Source organism: Sylvia atricapilla, chromosome Z (assembly GCF_009819655.1).
Source record: "Sylvia atricapilla isolate bSylAtr1 chromosome Z, bSylAtr1.pri, whole genome shotgun sequence".
NCBI lineage: Eukaryota > Metazoa > Chordata > Aves > Passeriformes > Sylviidae > Sylvia > Sylvia atricapilla.
The window spans coordinates 43,480,900-43,500,325 of record NC_089174.1 but is presented as its reverse complement, the minus strand read 5'-3'; the positions used below and the strand labels follow the sequence as shown (position 1 = coordinate 43,500,325).

Sequence of the window (19,426 nt, the reverse complement as noted above, 5' to 3'; positions counted from 1 at the left end):
CTTTAATGTCCTTTCCAACCCAAACCATTGGCTGCAAATGCTTTGCACAAGTCCAGGTAGATGATGTCAGTTCTACCATCACCTCTATAACCCCATTGCAGAAGGCCACCACATTCAGCAGGCATGATTTGCCCTTAATGAAGCCACACTGGCTGTCACTAACCACCTCCTTATTTTCCATGTGCCTTACCATAGTTCCCCTTGAGATGTCACCAGGCACAGAGTTGAGACTGACTGGCGTGTAGTCCCACAGGTCTTTATTTCACAAGATCACAGAATCACAAAATGGCTAAGGTTTGAAGGAATCGCAGCAGGTCACTTAACCTCCCTGTTCAAGCAGGGTTATTCTAGAGCCCACAGCACAGGATTGCATACAGACAGTTCTTGCGTATCTTAACTGAGAGAGACCAAACAACCTCTCTGGGCAAACTGTTCCTGTTTGATCACCCACTCAGTAAGGAATTCTTCCTCATACTCAGGCGCAGCTTTTCTGCTTCCTGGCTCTCATCTTATCGCTTGGCAACACAAAGAAGAACCTATGTCCATCTTCTTGGCACCAACCCAATATATAGTGTCTATTCATAGACACTCCTGAGGTTCCCCTCTCAGTCACCTCTTCTCAAGGCTGAACAGGCCCGTCTCCTTCAGCTCTTCCTGCTGAGAGAGATGCTCCAGTCCCTTAATCATCTTTGTCACCATCTACTAGGCCTGCTCCAGGAGCTCCATGTCTCCCAGGAAGCGAGGAGCTCAGGTTTGAGTACAGCACTCACCAGGGCGGAGCAGAGGGACAGGATGACCTCCCTCAGCTACTGACATGCTCCTCTCATTTTAAAAAGGGAATTTGTCTGAGGAAAATCAATTGCTTCTGTAAGAGTCATGCTTTTCTTTGCCTCTTATGTTGATGTTTCCTGGGCGGTGTGGAACATCCTCAGTGTCACCAGATTCAGGACGCTTTACAGAAAACGGGGAGGTGAACTGGAAGGTCTTTTAAGGGCGGGATTTCGGCTTCAGCCACTGGACGCCTAGCGTCACGGCCACTCACGGACATCCATCCCATTGTTTCCGCGAGCAGCGTTCCTCCGCCCCCCGGGGCCGCCGTGAGGGTGAGGGGAAGCGCCGCCCCCGCCGCCGGCGACCGCAGCGGGGCCATGTCGGCTCCGCGGGCGGCGGCGCGGGAGCGCGGCCCGGGGCCGGGGCCGGAGCCGAGCTGCAGCACGCAAACATCGCACCGGCTGCTGGCCTACAGCGACGCGCTCCTGTCCATCATCGCCACCGTGATGGTGAGCGCCCGGCGGCGGGAGGGAGGGAGAAGCCTGGGGCCGCCGCGGCTGGTCCCGGGTTTCCGGGTCGCGCCCGTGCCTGTCCGGGCCGCCCGGCCCCGCGCCCGCCCCGCGGTCGCCGACATGTCGGCGGGGCGGTGTCGGCCGAGGCGGGCCGGGCCACGGCCCGAGAGCGGCTGTGGCTTCCAGAGCTGCCCGTGGCTACGAGATCCGCGGGCACCTGAAGGTTGTGTGGTTTTAGGGAACTATTCAGCAAGGAAAAGGACGTCATGTGCTAATAAACATTTTGTCATTTCAGATTTTGCCGGTGGCTCACACAAAAATACATCCTGACCAGGTATCACGTGCCATTTGTTGTTTTTTGTGTCCTGGCAAGTAGATGTAACATCCTCGTTTAGCACGCCCACTTCATTTCGAGTTACAGGCTTTCAAAAGCAGAAGCCATTAAGCAACATTAAACCTAACACAAATCTCACATAGGGCGAGGAGCTGGTGAACTTCGGGTGTAAAACTTTTAGATAAAGATTTGTGTTATACGTAGATGTTGTGACATAAAGCCTGAATAAGCTGTATGTTGTAGGCCATAGATTACTTTTAGTTACTAGTTACTTTTTGATGAAAAATGAATTGCCATCTGACCAAAACATCTTTAAGAAAGCATCTGGTCTAATTGGTAATAAACGATCACTAAGAGAAGCCGCTTGTAAAGCACAATCTGAATGCTAGTTTTAAAGTCACATTCATAATAAATATAATTTGAGTAAACAAAGGTGGAAAAAGAAGACTACCGACAATAAACTAATTCTGAGAATACCCAGAGATTTTAGGAAACATTAATAATTTGAGAACAATTACGAGTTTTTTAATCATGATTTATTTTTTCTACTCTTAAACAGACCTAAATTATAGTTTAAGAAGCTCAGATAAGATCTGTAACACAGCAAATGCAATATATTTGTCTGTTTAAGCCATTGTAGTGGTATTTGCAAAATTTGCTGAGCATAAGCCCTCTCCTTTCTCCTTGTTAACAATTGTCACATGAAATCTCTGCAATGCTTCTACTACAGAAGTCAGTGCTGTGAAAGTAAAAGAGGCATATTGTATCCAGTCCTCTGAAATGCATTATTGTAGTAAGGGTGATGAGAGAATGCATAAATGAATAACAAGGTGAACAGAGCATTGGGAAGCCCTTTTACGGATTGATGAGGTGTGTTGGTATATCAAATGCTAAATTTCAGCCTATGTAATAAGTTCCTAGTAAACTGGTTTCTCTGCAATGTATTAAAGAGATTGTTGAATGGGAGCTGCATGCTTGGAAGGCATTTTCCAAAAATACATTACATTACTGTACATCTCTTTTTCAGATGTTGATAATGATTTTGTAACATAACATTTAAATTTTACTTCCTTGGTTGTCACTTTCTGTTTCAGAAATTAGGTGAAAGTGTTCAGCAACTTCTCCTAGCAAAAATTGCCGTCTACTTGATGACCTTTTTAATAGTCACAGTGGCATGGGCAGCTCATGTAAGGTAGGAACATGGTGTTTAAATCTAAAGTTAAAAGCTAGAAAGGGCGGGAGATAACCATGTCTCTGATGTATTTCTATCTTGCTGCCAGACTTCTGAATTGTCTGTTGTTGAATAACATTAGAAAATCATTGTAAAGAAGTGCTACCCTTAGCAGTGAATAGCTGCTCTTACACCTCTGCAATAGTGATACAGAGAAAAACAAGCATAATGTATCTTTTGGAGTTACTTTCTTTTTACCTGGAAGGTTAGATGGAATTAACCTTCTAATTATGCTGAAAAAACATGCATTTCTAGCTTGCATGCTCCACAGCAAAGGAACTGATACAGTACAGCTGGCCTAAAGCTCATCTCTCTGTCCTCAGCAGTAGTTGTAACAAAATCAATTGTAGTGTTGCAGATTCTGTAGTTTTCAGAGCTGTGGACAGCCCCACCTGCCATGTCTTGGTGGTTAAAAAGAAATTGGCATGCAGGCATCATACTGGAACCAGGACAGTTTTTGATTTAATTTTGAAATTTAAAAATGTCACTATCAAGTGGATTGGCTGCATTCAAATAAACGCATGCAACCTGTAATTCAATATTTGAAGCTGGTGCCTCACCTCAATTTCTTTATCAAAGTGCTTTTCTTTGTTTGTATAAGTAAATGCTGAGGTACAATCTCAGGGTTTTGTGGAGGGTGATGGGTGCTGTTGATTCTACGTGACAGTTTTGTGAATGAGGAGTTTCATGACAAAATCTGGGGACGTTTGCAAGGAAAGCTTTTTCTTTCTGTGCTGTTTCATCAGGAAAAATTCGTCTAAGGCTTAAAATTTTGAAAATACTTTGCCATTCAAATAGAAGCCAGGTTCTAAGTAAATGCTCCATGATTGAACTTGATAGTATCTCGCTTTTAAGATTTTTCTAACAATTTACTTTCATACATATTTTATCTACATGAGTTTTGGTAGCACCTGGAATACTAGTATTAATTCTAGGGCAAAGGAAATTGGGTTCCTCCATAGTATCATAAATGTACAATTTGTATGTAGTGTTGTAAAATGTATTTCCTAAGTTGGCTTGTTCATGATAACCTTACTTTGCCTTGCCTTGACAGGCTGTTTCAGGTGATAGAGCATATAGATGATGTCCTGGCTCTTCTAAATCTGGTGAGTCTTGTCAGATAAGCTGAATAGTAAACTAACAAATACAGGTCACTTTAGTGTGTCTGTGAATATCCAAAAGTTTATATGTTAGATAGCATAACACTGACATATTTCCAAGTCAGGAAAATACAAAGATCTTTAGTTTCAATGTGACCGATTGATAAATAACTTGCTTTTAACTTGCTGATGTTATACTATAAACCAAAAGAAGCTCTGCAGCAGATTAGTCTGAAGTTCATCTGAGGCAACTGAGTATTTTGCAATGTTGTCTTAAACTCTGTTCTCTGAAAGTATGCAACCACACAGTTATTCTAATTTTGTTAATAAAAGCACTGTTGGAGCTCCATGAGATAACATGAGGACAACATTTCCATGAGGAAAATATTTTAGAAGAATAGCCTAAGACATCTAATTCTTAGCTAATGCAGCTTTCAAAGCAATGCATTTCTTTATGATTTTTGGTTGAGTTTTCTTAATTTTGCTTTTTTTAGAAATGAAATATTTATGATCCAGTGTTAATGTTCTTAATATATATTAATGTTCTTAATAAAATCAGAAACACCTATTTAGAAGGTGTAGTATATTTAGCATTGCTGTTTTAGAAAGAAGTATCTTAAAAACCATAGCAAAACTTTTACCTGGGGTATTCGTAACAAAACTGTAGTGTTTTCTAAAATAAGCTTGCCCAATTTGGATAGAGAACATGGAAGATGTGTTCTTTTTGTTCCATTTGTGTAGTCAAAAATCAGCAACTTCAGAAATGTGGGTATTTTTCATTATGCAACACAAGCATATGATCTTGTAAAATACAAAGCAAGCAATACCCTCATTGAAGATGTATCCAGAAGAAGCAGAAGATACATAGTGTTTCAATATGCTTTTTCTGTTTTAGGCTTGTATGATGATCATAACCTTCTTGCCATATACAGTAAGTAATTTTCTAAACTCTGACATATGCTTAAATTACAGTGTTTATTTCTTTATTTATTTGGAAAGACTTTACCAAAGTATTCAGAAACCCAGGAGAGTGTTGTTGTAGTATAAACCCTGAATCCACTAGCGTAGTTAAGTGTTGCTTCTTGAAAATTCATGAAGCTATTTTATAACCTTCAAATATTGCCTGTTTTAGACCTGGCAAAAATGAGTATTCTACAAACAAAAATTGCAGTTATGGAAAGTCATAGTTTGGGTTGGAAGGGGCCATTAAAGGTCTTCTAGTCCAACCCCTGCAAAGATCAGCTGAGGAGCTTTGTCAGCTGAGGATCTGACAAAGTTGCTCAAAAGTTGCTCAAAGCCCCTCACCTTGTATGTCTCCAGGGGCTGGGCCACTCTGCCAATGTTTCACCTCCTTCATAGTAAAAAATTCCCACAATTTCTTCTAAAAAGCAGCTGTATTAAAAAAGGTCCAGGTTATCTGATAAGAATTTGGTAAGATAAATAAAACTGTGTTTCAAATTCTTCTTTATATGGCAAGACATTTTCCTTTTGTAATTTAGACCGAGTTTGTGTTGTCACTTCTGATGTGCTCCGCAAAGTTGATTCTGGCAGTTGATGGTTCATGTTTAAAATCTGCATAATTTTTGGTCATACAACCTCAAAAGAATATTTGCAAATTAATACCATATTAACAGAACAAAAGAGTTGCTTAAAACACATCTTAACTGTTTTATGTGTAAGACATGCACCTGTTTCTCCTTGGATATATATATATGTCTTACATTTAGTCTGCACAAAATAAGGCTATGATCAGTAAAATGATCTTTATCAGCAAGAGAATGTACTTTTCATTTTGCCTTGAAGCTGAAATTATTTTTGGAAAGCTATCAATGTTACCTTAACACTACACCCTGCCTTTTTTTTTTTTTTTCTTTTTTATCCTCCCCTAAAAAAAGCTGTAGAAATTAATACAACAGGGAGCCATTGAGGTAGACAAAATAAAAGATTAAAAAAGGTATCCTAATATCAAGAATTTTCACAGCTATGACATCATGTCAACCAAAACCAGTTAAACTTTATGCTCAAGTACAAGCCATTCTAATTATTATGGAGACACAGTGCCAGAGTGGCTGTGGTTTAATGCTGTCAACATCAGAGCAAAACCATATCTCCAGATGTGTTAGGATGCCTACCTGTATTTGTGGCTAGAAATTCCATTTAATGGAATTATGCTGAAATGCAAATTATTATTTAGACTTAGGAGTTTAAATATTGAATGAAGCAGGCTTCTATTTCTCTACTGTTATTCCTACATTGATTCTTAATTAAATATATAATCTTGTTGGTTTTTTTCCAGTTTTCCTTAATGGCCTCCTTTCCAGGGGTATCTTTTGGCATCTTCCTGTTCAGTGTCTGTGCTGTTGTCATTGGCCTTATACAGGTATTGGAGCTATCCATTTACATTTTCACTTTTAAATAGACTTTCTTGTGTAGAACTGAAAAAAGTTTCTTAGTGAGGGGCATAAATTGCTAAGTATGTTATTTGTATAGCATTATTTTTCAAAGTTGTGCCCATTATGATAATACAGTACCTGTATGTAAGATAAAAGTTCACTGTCCCATGAAGCTGGTTTATGCAACTAAGTCAGCTGATCTCAATGTTCATAGAATTCCTTTCCCACTCTTTGCAAAAATGCCTTGGGGAAAGCACAATTAACTTTTCATGCTGATGGATATCTTTCTGAGCCATGTAGCAGTGGATGAAGGAACACAGGCTTTCAGACTCAAGTCCAGCAGCACTCTTCTTCCTGGTGCAGTGCTTTGTTACTTTCAGTTCCTTATTACAGAGGTCTTCATTCCTTTTCATCAAGGTTCAAAGGTCATGGCAGGCTCTGCAGAGGAGATGAATATCTTCACATGCAGTATGTTGACAAATCTCAGAGTTTCTAGGACCAACCTTCCATATGGGAGTGAAGAATAAGTTTGAAAGTGTTTTGGAATGTGTTGATTTATAGTTATTTGTCTTATATTTCAGATCCTGCATATACCTATGTGTAATACATTCAGTAATGCTCTTTTTCTTGCAGGCTGTGATAGTAGCATATGGATTCTATCACCCACACTTACTGAATCAACAGATACAGGAGTCTGAAAATCAGAATTTCTATAAACGTCATATCTTAAAGATTATCTTAAGAGGACCAGTTTTATGCTTTCTAGCAGCCATCTTTTCTTTTTTCTTTATTCCTTTGGTAAGTTCTCTAAGTTAACAGAAAACTTTGATGCAGCAGTTTGTATTATTAAATAATGGCGTCTATGTTAATTAGGTAGACTTTCTCAATTGCCAGTTATAGGGTGCTGTAATCATGACTGCTGCTTTGCATTGAATGTATTTAATCACATGTATCAAACTTGTAACTTAATCCATGAGTTTTTATAGTTTAAAAAGAATATTCTGCTACAATATTATTTGCTACTGCTTTTTTTTTTGTTAAGCCGGTCTTCTAAACTCTAGCTTAGTATCTTATGCATCCAAAGTAGTTGAGGTAATATGAAAGTTTACATGAGTGAACATGACATTGCACAGACTGAAGAAGAATGAATGCAGTTGGTGCACTAATCTAAGGTGTAAGAGCCAACAGATTAGGCAGACCAGTTAGCCCACCTGCACCTCGAAACAAATAGTTTTGTCTAAGGACCATTTTTACATAGCCTTTTTCTCTTCCATCTGTATTTGATGTCTACTACTACTTATTAATAGCTTTAATTCTTTCCTGGAACGCCTACTCAGAACTGAAGTCTAGTTGTTGAATGTATCCTGAGCTTCCATTCTTCTTGTTCTTTAGGAAAAGATGGATTTAACTGAATTTTGAGAAAGATTCCACAGAAATTACCAGTATATAAATAATCCCTAAGTTGTGAGAAATCAGGTTGCTTTTGATGAAAGGAGTTGTTATGAGTCCAAACATGAAAAGGCCTAGTTTTATCTGAAAATATATTTTTCTCTTCTTCCTCACTCCATTCACTGTAGTTTGGTTGGTTGTTTTTAATACTAACGATGGTGAAATTAGACCCCAAGTTGCTCCTATGCTTAGACCTGTGCAAAACCTGTGAACCACTTAGGACCCACCAATGTGTTCTTGTGACACAGATAGTAGAATCTTAGGATATCATGAATTAGAAGGACCCATAAGGATTATAGGGATAATTCTTCAACTTCCAAAGCAGTTATTCCTGCACTTTTAATTTAGCAGAATTATTTTCCTGCTTTTTTTAGTTTGTTTCTTTCTAAATTAGCGAGGAAAAAGCAGTATTTGGTTCCACATGCAATATTCAAGAGGTGCATGAGCATTTCAGCTGAGCCTTTTTGTAAGTCAAGATTTCTATTTCTCAGTGTGATTAGTTCTAAGATTGAGGGTTATATTTTCATATTAAATCTGGAAAGTAATTTATATTTTGATAACTCTATTTAAACTGTTCATCTTCTTCTCCAACAGTCTTATGTACTTCTTGGACTTGTATTTGTTTTTCCACATCTCACTCGAGTAATTACGTGGTGTAAAACCAAAGTTCTTGGTGAGTAACAAAATTCCTAGGCATATGTTCAGATTGGGTTGTCAACATGTTATGCAGACAGCCCAGAACGAAGTAATTTCAGTTCTGCTTTCTTTTTTGGTCTTGTGATTTTAGGTACATAGTGATTTTAGGGTTTACTGATGTGCTTCTAAACAGTGTCTCGCTTGCTCCCTGGTTTCCCATAATTATATTGAGATTTGTGTTACACAACACATTTAAATATAATTTCCCAGTGCAAAACCTTTCTGGTTTGTCCTGATAACACAAGTGCATGCAGACACATGTAGGTACATGAATGATGGCTGCAGGCCATCTATCGCTTTTCCCTCCTCAAGAGGGAGTGTGGAGATGGAAGAACATAAGGAAGTAAGCTCTCTGCCTTTATCACTTTCTTCCCTGCAATGCTAAATAGTCAAACATTTTCAAACAGGCAAGCATTGCACCTGTAAATCAAACATTCTCACAATAGTTAACTGTTCAGGGTATTGCATCTCATTAACTGCTGTAATCTGATGAGGCACCGTCACACGTGTCTTAAGTTAGCCTAAATCCGTGCTTCCTTCCCTCATGTGCTTTCTGCCCTCCTTGTCTCAGGACTAACAACTGCACAACCGTAGGAACAACCTGAGCTGCTCTTAAATCCTGCTGAGAAAGAGGTTACCATTTAGAAAATAAAAAGAGAAGGGGATATCATGTAATCTTCTGGCTAAAAGGTGCAGTGTCCCTCTGAGAGGGACCACAAAACCACTGAACAGATAATGTCTTTGGAACTGATGCTCCCAAGCTGGGTCAGAAAAATGACACTTTGGTACTTCTGCTGCTGCTGCTATTCAGACTAGTACCAGTCTGTCTGTTTACAGTAAAAATAGGAGCATACTGTTCACTCCCTCATGTGGCAACAATAACAGGGAAGCAGAAATGCTCTGAAAGGTTGACGCCAGGCTCCCAGAACCTAAGAATAAACACAAGCAAATATTGTCCATGTTTACTGCAATGGGGCCACTGTGGTTTTGGGTCAGGTCACATCTCTACCTCTCACCCTGTCAGATGGCTGAAATACTGCTCTATTGAATTGCTTGTGGTTACACCTGCTTTGCATGCCTGTGGAACTTTAACCTTCCTTTTGTCCAGTATATACACCTGAAGCAGTGTATTTTGGCTAGCTAGGTAGTTCTGAGTTCAGTTAGAGATGTGTTCGGCATTTCCTATAAAAACTACACCTTTTGATAAAAGGCTTAAATTAAGAAGAGGTCATTCGATATCCCAGTTCAGCCCCCATGCTAGATAGATTCTTTTCTGCCATGTTCATAAGTTCTCCAAGCTGTCATAGAGGCCCTACAGCAATTAGCAATCTGATTTGTTTTGTCCAATTACAGCTTGGAGTCATTATCCACTTGGTGGAAATGGTTTGCCATACAGTTTGAAGGACAGAGCTTTTTTGTTGTTCCTGAAGCACTTGTCTTGAAAGAAATACAAGTTCCAGGGAGAGGCGCATATGCCAAAAAAAGTGGAGTGACTGACATGTGGATGACTGGCATCCTTTTGTCTAAAGAAAAATTTTGGCAGATGGAGAAAAAAGGAGGTCACAGTAGGCTGTTGAACTACCTTATTTTATACTTCTTTTCATTATTAAGCCTCTGGATTTGTTTCCAGGTCAGAGAGGTGAAGAGGAGGAACATCATAGCTTAGAAACCTTCACTTTTTACCTCAGTGAGCCTCTGAGTAAGGAGCGAGTAGAAGCATTCAGTGATGGAGTCTATGCCATTGTAGCAACCCTGCTCATTTTGGATATATGGTAAGGCTTTGTGCTGGTTCTTACACTTTGTCTTGTTAAATATATTAACTTCTGTCTGTATGTAATATTTGAGGAAATAAAATTAATCAAACATTGTTGATGACTTCCAAAATTTGCAGTAGTTACTTTAAAGTATGATTTTCTGGAAGGACACAGAGCATAAACCAAAGATACTTCTTAACGCCCACATTCCAGCAGTAGTGATCATGAGTCTGTGTAATATGTGTTGGGGTGTAGAGTCTTGAAGAACAAAACTTCCTTTTTTTGCTTCCATAGTTATGTTTTCAAATGAAAGCCTTTTATCAATAAAAGCTGTTTATCACTTTAGCAACTTTATTAACCCAAAGCAATGCCAACCTGCATTCAGATTTCCTTTTTTTATAATTTCTTTGCAGAACTGTTATTTGAAACACTGTTTCTAAATTCTAAATTAGAACTAAGGAGGGGATTCTTGTTGTTGACTACTTGCTCAAAGTAAAGCAGCATAGTTCAGTTTTGCTCTAGATGTGTTCTTATGGCACTAATATGCAAAGTAAAGTAATTTTTCTCTCCACAGTGAAGACAATGTTCCTGATCCCAGAGAAGTTGAGGAGAATTTCCATGGCAGTCTTCTTGAAGCTTTAAGTGAATATGGGCCAAACTACCTTGCTTACTTCGGCTCATTTGTTACAATTGGTCTCCTGTGGTTTGTCCATCACTCTCTTTTCCTTTATGTAACAAAAGCTACCCGATTAATGGGACTGCTCAACATACTTTCATTGGCTTTCATTGGAGGGCTTCCACTAGCTTACCAGCTGACCAGTGAATTTGCAGAGAAGTCTCATAATGAAATAGAAGCCATTCAGGTCAGCTGCGTTATCACTTTCTTTGCCAGCATATTTCAGTTTGCAATATGGACTACAGCCCTTCTTAATGAAGAGGAAACTTTGCATGCCTTTGCTAGATATGGTGGCAAGGAGCATGCTTTCATGTTTGCCAAGCTGGCTCTCTACCCCTGTGTAAGCCTTGGGGCCTTCTTTCTAACTTGCTTGTTAAGTGAATTTAGCACAGCAATTTTCCATCTTATGCAGATTGTAATCCCATTTGCTTTTCTTGCCTTGCGCATTTTTGTTAGAATTTCTTTAACTGCCATAAAGTCTGTGAAATCTCTCTCCAGGCGGAAGGTTGTATTGTTAGAAGAAGAGGAGGCATGTTTGTCTCCAAATGAAACACTGTCCTAAATTTCTGCACAGTGCATGTGAACTTAAGAGATCAACGTCAGTTCCTCTAACTCACATTATATTCATGTTTGGATTATACTGATGTAAACCAAAGCCTGTTTTGACCATAACTGGGACATATTTATGTTTAAGCTGGTTGTGCTCGAGGCCCTTTCTCTAAAATCTGCTGTTGAGAATATTGGGTAAACACGGGGTGCAAAGAAAAGCATGTTCTCCGTCTTCTAGGGTTGCCCTACAGGAAAAAACGCTGCTTGACGTGTAACTGCAGCAACGATGGATTAATAAGTGTGCAGATACCCAGCAAAATGGCAGCTAAACACAGGCATAGAAGTTGGCTGAGCTTCTGTGTAAGAGAATGTGAGGCATGAAAAACACAGAGACCTCTGAATTTCTGGATGGCACATAATAGTAGAACATATGTGCATACAAGTTAATGGTTTCATTTATTTTATTTTGTTTTGTTTTGTTTTTTCAGTGGTTACACTGTCTGTTCTGCATAGTCACAAACAGGGGATAGCAGTTGGAAATGTAACTGAGTGGCTCTGTGTGTGAGTTTAGATGGAAGTTGCAGTTGTGATAGCAGTCTTCCATGCCATCTGAACACAAGTTCTTTGGGCATATCTGTTCTTTTTTTAAAAAGGATGTAACAAGTGAGGACTCACATGGCTTTGCATCCAAGTTTTTACTAGCTTTGGTATTTTCTGAGGGAAAAGAGCTCTATGATTAGATGTAATTTTTTTCTGTTCTGCAGAAGCTGCTCATCTGAAGTGTCTGAATTTCTCAGGCTTTTTGTGTCTTTTTTTGTGTATCAGTGGAACATTTTTCTGTTATTTGGAAGGCATGGTGTCATATTCAAGGAGGGTATGAGTATACAATGTATGAAAATTCCAAATTATGTAAGGGAGTTGAGCTTTCCTCCTGAGTTGTGGACAACTAAGCGATCCCATAGATTTCTGAGTCTCAGGAAGACAGCAGAAGAAACCAACCCCTAGATGTTTCTGTCCATGATATGTTGATGTATTTTTTTTTACACTTACATGGAGCTGGATAAGTTTTGTGCTTGTGGCTGCACTAGAAGCCATTACATTTCCTTTGGCAGAGTGATTAATTTGTATCTTAAATTGTCTTAGTGCCTGACAATATTAGTGCCATAATTAAAGACATTTGGGGAATTTTGTTGTTAATCATTAAAAAAATGTGGCAAAATATGCCTGAAGAAGTGATAGGTGAAAACAAATTCAAGTATCTCATTTCAGTTGAGATCAGTCATGAAAGCACTTGTGCTTTTGTTTTGACGCACCTTGATACCGAATATGTAATTGTGAATATTACATACTTCTTGTGAAGAGTATGTTCAGCTATTCAAGGGGATTTATACCTAGTTATGGTTAAATGACTTGCATTGTGTTGTGTATAGCAGTTTTTCTGATACTTAAAAAAAGCATCTTTGGTTCTGTATGATTTTGTTTCTAATGTGCAGCAGATACATAGTAAGTAGTGAATATGTGTATTTGTAATAAATTGCAATCAGTGAAAAAATCAAAACTTCAAGCCATTTATTTCTTCTCTGTAGGTGAACTTTAAGGCTGATGTCTGTAATTAAAATTATGTTAGACCTACAAGAACACAAGGTCCCTTCCAACCCCAGCAGTTTTGTGATTTTTGTTATAAAATACCAAATTGTTTTTAATGTGATGTAAAGAAAAGTTGATTCTATTTCTCATGGTACCTGAAGAAAATGAAGCCAAAAAACTGATTCTGACAAAGGAGTTTCATTGCGGTGTTTATAAGGATGCCTTGTATAAAGCAACGCATAAAAATTACAAGGCACTGTGTTGCCTCAGTAATGCATTTTTCCTTCTTGTTGTTGTTGGTTTTGGGTTTGTTTTTGTTTCGGGTTTTTTTTGGGGCAGGGGGGGTGTCTGTGTGTGTGGTGGTGGTGGATTGGGTTGCGGTTTTTTTGTTTATCCTACTTACAAATAGTAATCTGCAGACAGATCGATTTTATTTTTGCATGTGGTCAAGATAGCATTATTCAACCTAGATTCAGTAATATCTCAGAACCTAAACCTGAGGACAAACATGATATGAGACTTTGTATAAGCAGATCTCATTTAGCATCATTTTAAGTTCTTGAGAAAGAAACTGCATTAATTTGAATTGTTTCATTCTGAAGTAGAAAGATCATTCCCAAATCTAACTGTAACTAGTTGTTCTTTATAGAATTACTAATGACCACAGGGTTTTGTATCTATGACAGTTAAATACAATAATTATTACAATCCCATAATGGATGTCACTGGAAGGGGCCTCTGAAAACCATCTAGTCCCGCCCTCCAGTTTAAAGTAGGGTTGCCTAGACTGGTTGGTTGCAGAGGTCTGTGTCCAGTCAGACTGATCATCTGCACAGAGACAGCATAACCACTCAATAGCTTATAGCATGATGGAATCATTAATGTTGGAAGAGATGGTCCTTGAAGACCACCATCTAGTCCACCCAGCAGTGCCACTGTAACCTCTAGACCACCAAACCACATCACCTGCACCAGATCCTCAGGCCTGTCGAACACCTCCAGGGACGGTGACTCCACCACCAATCTATGCAAATATCTGACCCCAGACAGTGAAAAAGGTATTTCCAGTACTTGTTTTCAAAGGGCTCTACAGGTTTTAATGTCCAATTACCCTTAAGAGCTTAAAGAAGAAGAAGAAAAAAGGGGTCATTTTTTGTTCCACTTAAAAGTAATTTTCTGCACTTCAGTCTGTGTCGATTTATCATTGAAAAACATCGATCAGAGCCCCCTCGAGCCTTCTCACAGGCCGCATAGTCACAGCCCCCTCAGCCCCTCCTGGCGGCGAAGGCGCCGCGGCCCCGGCGCCGCCGGAGCTCTTGGAGTGCCGGACTCGCCGGGAAGCGGAGCGCAAGCGCAGCATTTGGCTTCCCGGTCACGGCTGCTCCCCGCCCCTTCCTCCTGCCGCGCTCAGCTGCTGCCGCCGCCGCCGCCGCCGCCAGGATGATCCCGCCGGTGCAGGTGTCCCCGCTCATCAAGGTGAGGCGGTGGGGGGATCGCCCGGGCTGTCCGGGGGGCTCGGGGAGACCCGCTCGGGCCGGCGGGCCGGGGCTGAGGCCGGCCGTGCCCGTGAGCTGAGCGAAGGGCGCGTCCTTGTCTCTGTTCCCGCAGTTCACCCGGTACTCGGCGCTGCTCGTGGGGATGATCTACGGCAAGAAGCGATACGGTGAGTGCGGCGTCCGGGGCGGCCGCTCTCCGCTCCCCCGCGCCCGGCCCGCAAGGGCACCTTGAAACGGCCCGGCCGCCATTTCCCTCCCCCGGCCCGGCCACGGCCCTGCTGGTGTGAAGCCACAGATCCCTATGAAATGTACCTTTCTGCCAGCAAAACTGGCTTTTCCGCCTTTTGGAGCGAGCCCGCAGGAGCGGAGCTTTCCGCCGGCGTTCGGGGACTTGTGTTTTAAATGTATTGTGTTGATGGCAGACTATCTGAAGCCAATTGCTGAAGAAGAGAGGAGAATAGAGGCGGAGGAGAAAAAGAAACGTGAAGAACTGGAGCGGATTGCAAAAGAGCTTGCAGAAGGTAGTTCCTCGGTTTAGTGTGTTCACCCCAGGCTGTCCTGCAGTTGTTAGGCTGCAGGACTGGTGTTCCACCCCAGTGCTCTTAGGAGAAACTGAGGCCTGCAGCTAATCCCTAGAGGCAGTGGTTAGGGCCGTGTGAGGAGTGCATGGTGCTGGTGTTTAATTATGCCTGCATTTAGAAAAGCTCGTCAGAGCAAGAGTTAACACTTTTGCAACAGTCAGGACTTGTTAAATGGCTGAATTTTCGCTGAGGAAACAAACTGCTAAAAGCTGCTGGTTATTCTGTGAGGAGTAACTGAATCCATGTATCAACAGTGGCAGCAAGTCCCTTATTCATCTAGTGCAAGCCCTTTTCTCCATGCAGTGTAGAAACCTCACAGATATGGCTGAATATAGGGCATAGGCAACGGTATGTAATTGCAACTTGAGACTTTTAAGTGCTGTCACGTGTTTTATTAGAGCTGAGCTTGATTTTTTCGTATCTTGCTGTTAGAGGTCAGCTTCATTGGTTGTATCTCTCACATGAAGAGGGTATGCTGGAGGGCATCACCTGCAACTAATACTGCTGCTTTTGTTCTCATTCCTTTCCACCTGTAGTATTCCTGCTGCAGCATTGTTTCCCTTGTCCTTAGGATTATTTCTTGTGTTCCCTGTATGGTTCTAACGGAATTCATTCCCTGCTGCTATACAGAGGAATCTGTTCTCTAGCTTTGTTTCACCTAAGGTTTTTAGGTAAACTTTAAACTGAGAAGAATTTTTTAAAACTTTATTAGTAACTCAGGCTGTTCTTGGTGCAGATAACTTCGTGCTCAGTAACTCTTTCCATGTGAAAGACATTTGCATTGTTCTAAAGAAAACCGGTGTTGAACAAAGCACTAAAACTAAATTAACTACACATACAGAAATTCAGATATGTTTTGTATATGACTTACTAGAGATAGAGCTATTTTGCCTTCTTAAATACGTTGTCTCCTTTGATCATGGACTAAATAAGTGAGTCTTTTAGATATTCTCTGGTTAGATGAGACTTTCTGTTTTCAGAGGTAGAGGCTGTGCTGTAATGTTGCCAGGCCACCTAGTGAAGAAGTTTTCTTGATTGTTGTTTTAGAATATTTAATCTGTTTAAAAGTGGCAAACGATGACAGGTCTGTTGTTCCCAACAATGTGTTTGGTCTGTTTTTTCCAGAAAAGCAGTTGTTAAACTCTCACTGTGTGTAGTGCAGCTGCTGAAGATGGTTCCTTAAAGATGGACATACCTATAGTGGTAGCATTTTCTGGGCTTGGCTTGTCAGTTCAGATAACTGTCTTTTACTACTGAGTAAACTTAAAAGTTTGTCTTCACCCCAGAGGTGTGAATTAAATTACAATTCTGTTGATTACACAGAAGTAGGAATCATAAATACTAACAAGAAAGAAATTACATAGAGATAGTCTTTGATTCCACTAATGCTTTGCATGTTTTAGTTTGGCATGGAAGTGGCTAATAGTCCTAACAATGTTTGTGTTTTCTTCTGTTTTAGCAAGTGAAGATTCCATACTGAAATAAACAACAGATTTCATCTGAATTTCACACATGGAAATACATGGCTAGGCTCTAAGCTGTCCAGTGCTGTTTGAAGTCTATGTGATATTCTATCAATAAATTACTTACTACACTTCAGTTGGTATTTTTTTGAGTGAATTGCACAGAACTGCACCAGAAATAGGGACAGAATGTGACAGGAAGCAATTTTCACAACCTAGCTATTGTTGCAACTGAAACACCCCATTGTGTTCTCTCAGTGATAGCCAGTCACTACCCCCGTTATCCACAGGTAATGGTTGTGATCAGAAAATACATACAATTTCATATGTATAGGCAGGTGGGGGAGCCTGGCTCCCCCTGCTTGAATCTGTTACTCAAATGGCTTGACTGGGGAGTTTCATAGAATGTTAAAATGTTAAGAGTTGGAAGGGACCTTCAGGACCATCGAGTCCCAGCATCCCCCTGCCATGGGCAGAGACACCTCTCACTAGATCAGCTTGCTCAAGACCTTGTCCAGCCTGGCTTTAAACAGTGCCAGGGTTGGGGCATCCACAACTCCCTGGACAACCTGTTCCAGTGTCTCACCAGTCTCACAGTAAAGCATTTCTTCCCAGTATTCGAAGGCAATTTCCGATCTTTCAGTTTGTACCCATTACTTCCTGTCCTATCATTACAGTTGCTGATGGAGAGTGGCTCTCCAGCTTCCATGTAGCATCCTTCAGATACTGCAGGGTTGCTAGGAGCTCTCCACACAGCCTTCTCTTCTTCAGGCTGAACGACCCCAGCTCTCAGCCTGTTTGGGAGAGGTGCTCCAGTCCTCTTATCCATGTGTGGCCTCCTCCGCACTTGCTCCAACAGTTCCATGTCCTTATGTTGGAGGCAACGGAACTGTTCTCAGTACTCCAGGTGGGGTCTCGCCAGAGCAGAGCAGAGGGATAGAATCCCCTCCCTCCCCTGCTGCCCATGCTGTTTTGGATGTAGCCCAGGATCCCATTGCCTTTCAGGGCTGTGAGTGCACATGGCTGGGCCACGTTAAGTTTTTCATCAACCATCACCCCCAAGTCCTCCTCAGGGCTGCTGTCAGTCAGTTTTCCACTCTACCTGTAGTTGTGTCTTGGATTGCCACAACCCAGGTGCAGGACCTTGCACTTGGCCTCGTCGAACTTCATGGGGTTTGCACAGCTCCACCTCTCCAGCTTGTCCAGGCCCGTCTGGGTGGCGTCCCTTTCCTCCAGGAAGTTGTCTGCTCCACAGAGCTGGGTGTTGGTGGTCAACTTGATGAAAGCACCCTTGATCCTACTGTACATGTCACTGACAGAACTGTTGAGCGGTGTCAGCCCCAGTACTGATCCCAGAGGGACGCCACCTGTCACTAGTCTGCATGGACAATGAGCTGTTGATCACGATTCTGCATTTCTGTCCTCTTTTTTTTCAGCTTTGTTATCACAGAATTGCTCAATTCTTGCATGTGTCACAGCAGTCAGATTTGATTCTGGCTTGTAATGCTATGCTGTTATCTGAGTTACTGCTGCTCACTCATTAGTCATGTTCTAAACACTACAGATGGACAGTTGTTCCTCAAAACTAATTTACAGCCAAATTGTAGCATGTTTCTCTCATAAGGAGTGCTCTGCTATCCATCCTATTATGCAGGAGAGATCTGCCACACTTTCAATATAGTCTTCAAAACCAGCTTCAGGCAAAAAGCTGTCCTTGCAGAATCTCTTAGATTGCGAAGAATTCCAAGGAGAGTGGGAAAGGTACCATGTATCTCTTTACAGCCATCCCACAGGGACCAAATTAGTTCTCTGCCATTAGTTCTGGCCAGAGAATAGATTAGTATCAAGTTCAAGCAAGAAAAAAACAAAAAACACAAACAAACAAACAAAAACACAAAAAACCCAAAAACAACAACAGCAAAAAAAACCAACCAACCAACCAAACCAAAAAACACAACAAAAAAATAAAGGCCAAGATAAGGAAGGAAGCATTGAAAAAAAGTCTATTCTCTCAGAGGATAGGAGAGGGAAACTTCATGTCTGTTCAGTGTTCTGGAAAACACTACATCCGCCTGTTCTTCTGGTGGAACTACATTTGTGTGACTCCTGAGTACTCTGCTTCTTCTTGAGAGGGAGTTGAATGGTTTTCTACTGAACCTACTGAATGTTTTTTCTAATCCTCTAGTTTCGTGGAAGAAGTAGAGTAAGAGGTATAGAGAGAAAAAGGTCTTCCTCTTGCAAGTTTTATGATAGATGATGCAAACCACACTCAGGCTAGACTGAGTGGATCTAAAATCTTGGATCTAGTATTCTGGCCTTTTATGGAGATTTCCTTATACAGGATCTGGAGATGCTGGTAGGACAAAGCCCCTTTACTGGGCACCAAGACATGCAATCCATCTGCCTGAAAGGTGGAGCTGGGATCCATACCCTCCCTGTAGTGTTCAATACTATCATTTTTCAAGAATTGACTGAAAGTTGAGTTGTTCCTGCTCCTTCTGCCTGGGAGTAGAGGAGCACTTCCCAGGCTTAGTTCAAGTTAAGCTGTGGCCAGCTGGGAAAAGACAGTAAGCATTTCTCTCAGATCTACAAGAGGTGGCTGAAGATTACATTCTCCCTGCCAATTTTTCCTTCCCTTTCTGCCAAAACTGCTACCCTCATGTTCACAGCTCTGCCAGCAGCAGAGACCTTGTACATGCTCCGACATCTCTGACTGTGCCAGGTCAGGCATCTCCACTCACAACCCAGCAGCAGTCTAGGAGAACAAAAGGCTGAAGGGTACACACATGCTCTTTTTCAGTAGCAAAGACATCCTGTCTTGTGTTAGCTTGCCC

General features: G+C 41.2%; 2 protein-coding genes across 2 annotated transcripts; both read left to right on the top strand.

Annotated features, from left to right (window-relative positions):
- The first annotated feature begins 1,141 nt into the window (after positions 1-1,141).
- Positions 1,142-13,023, top strand: TMEM175 (transmembrane protein 175). The gene is made up of 10 exons (XM_066338422.1): positions 1,142-1,280; positions 1,579-1,617; positions 2,712-2,809; positions 3,903-3,954; positions 4,844-4,879; positions 6,245-6,328; positions 6,975-7,139; positions 8,385-8,463; positions 10,117-10,258; positions 10,815-13,023. The coding sequence occupies exons 1-10, from the start codon at positions 1,149-1,151 to the stop codon at positions 11,476-11,478; spliced, it is 1,491 nt and encodes a 496-aa protein (XP_066194519.1). The 5' UTR covers positions 1,142-1,148; the 3' UTR covers positions 11,479-13,023.
- A 1,369-nt stretch (positions 13,024-14,392) lies between these two features.
- On the top strand, positions 14,393-16,728 carry ATP5ME (ATP synthase membrane subunit e). Its single transcript, XM_066338630.1, has 4 exons — positions 14,393-14,528; positions 14,661-14,715; positions 14,971-15,069; positions 16,589-16,728. The coding sequence occupies exons 1-4, from the start codon at positions 14,493-14,495 to the stop codon at positions 16,612-16,614; spliced, it is 216 nt and encodes a 71-aa protein (XP_066194727.1). The 5' UTR covers positions 14,393-14,492; the 3' UTR covers positions 16,615-16,728.
- The last annotated feature ends 2,698 nt before the right edge of the window (positions 16,729-19,426 follow it).

Excerpts from the sequence above, each read along its gene's own strand:
- TMEM175 (XM_066338422.1), top strand. The coding sequence starts at position 1,149 with ATGTCGGCTCCGCGGGCGGCGGCGCGGGAGCGCGGCCCGGGGCCGGGG. Across the intron at positions 3,955-4,843 it reads TCCTGGCTCTTCTAAATCTG|GCTTGTATGATGATCATAAC; the intron begins GTGAGTCTTGTC and ends TTTCTGTTTTAG. Across the intron at positions 6,329-6,974 it reads TTGTCATTGGCCTTATACAG|GCTGTGATAGTAGCATATGG; the intron begins GTATTGGAGCTA and ends TTTTTCTTGCAG.
- ATP5ME (XM_066338630.1), top strand. The coding sequence starts at position 14,493 with ATGATCCCGCCGGTGCAGGTGTCCCCGCTCATCAAG. Across the intron at positions 14,529-14,660 it reads AGGTGTCCCCGCTCATCAAG|TTCACCCGGTACTCGGCGCT; the intron begins GTGAGGCGGTGG and ends CTGTTCCCGCAG. Across the intron at positions 15,070-16,588 it reads TGCAAAAGAGCTTGCAGAAG|CAAGTGAAGATTCCATACTG; the intron begins GTAGTTCCTCGG and ends CTTCTGTTTTAG.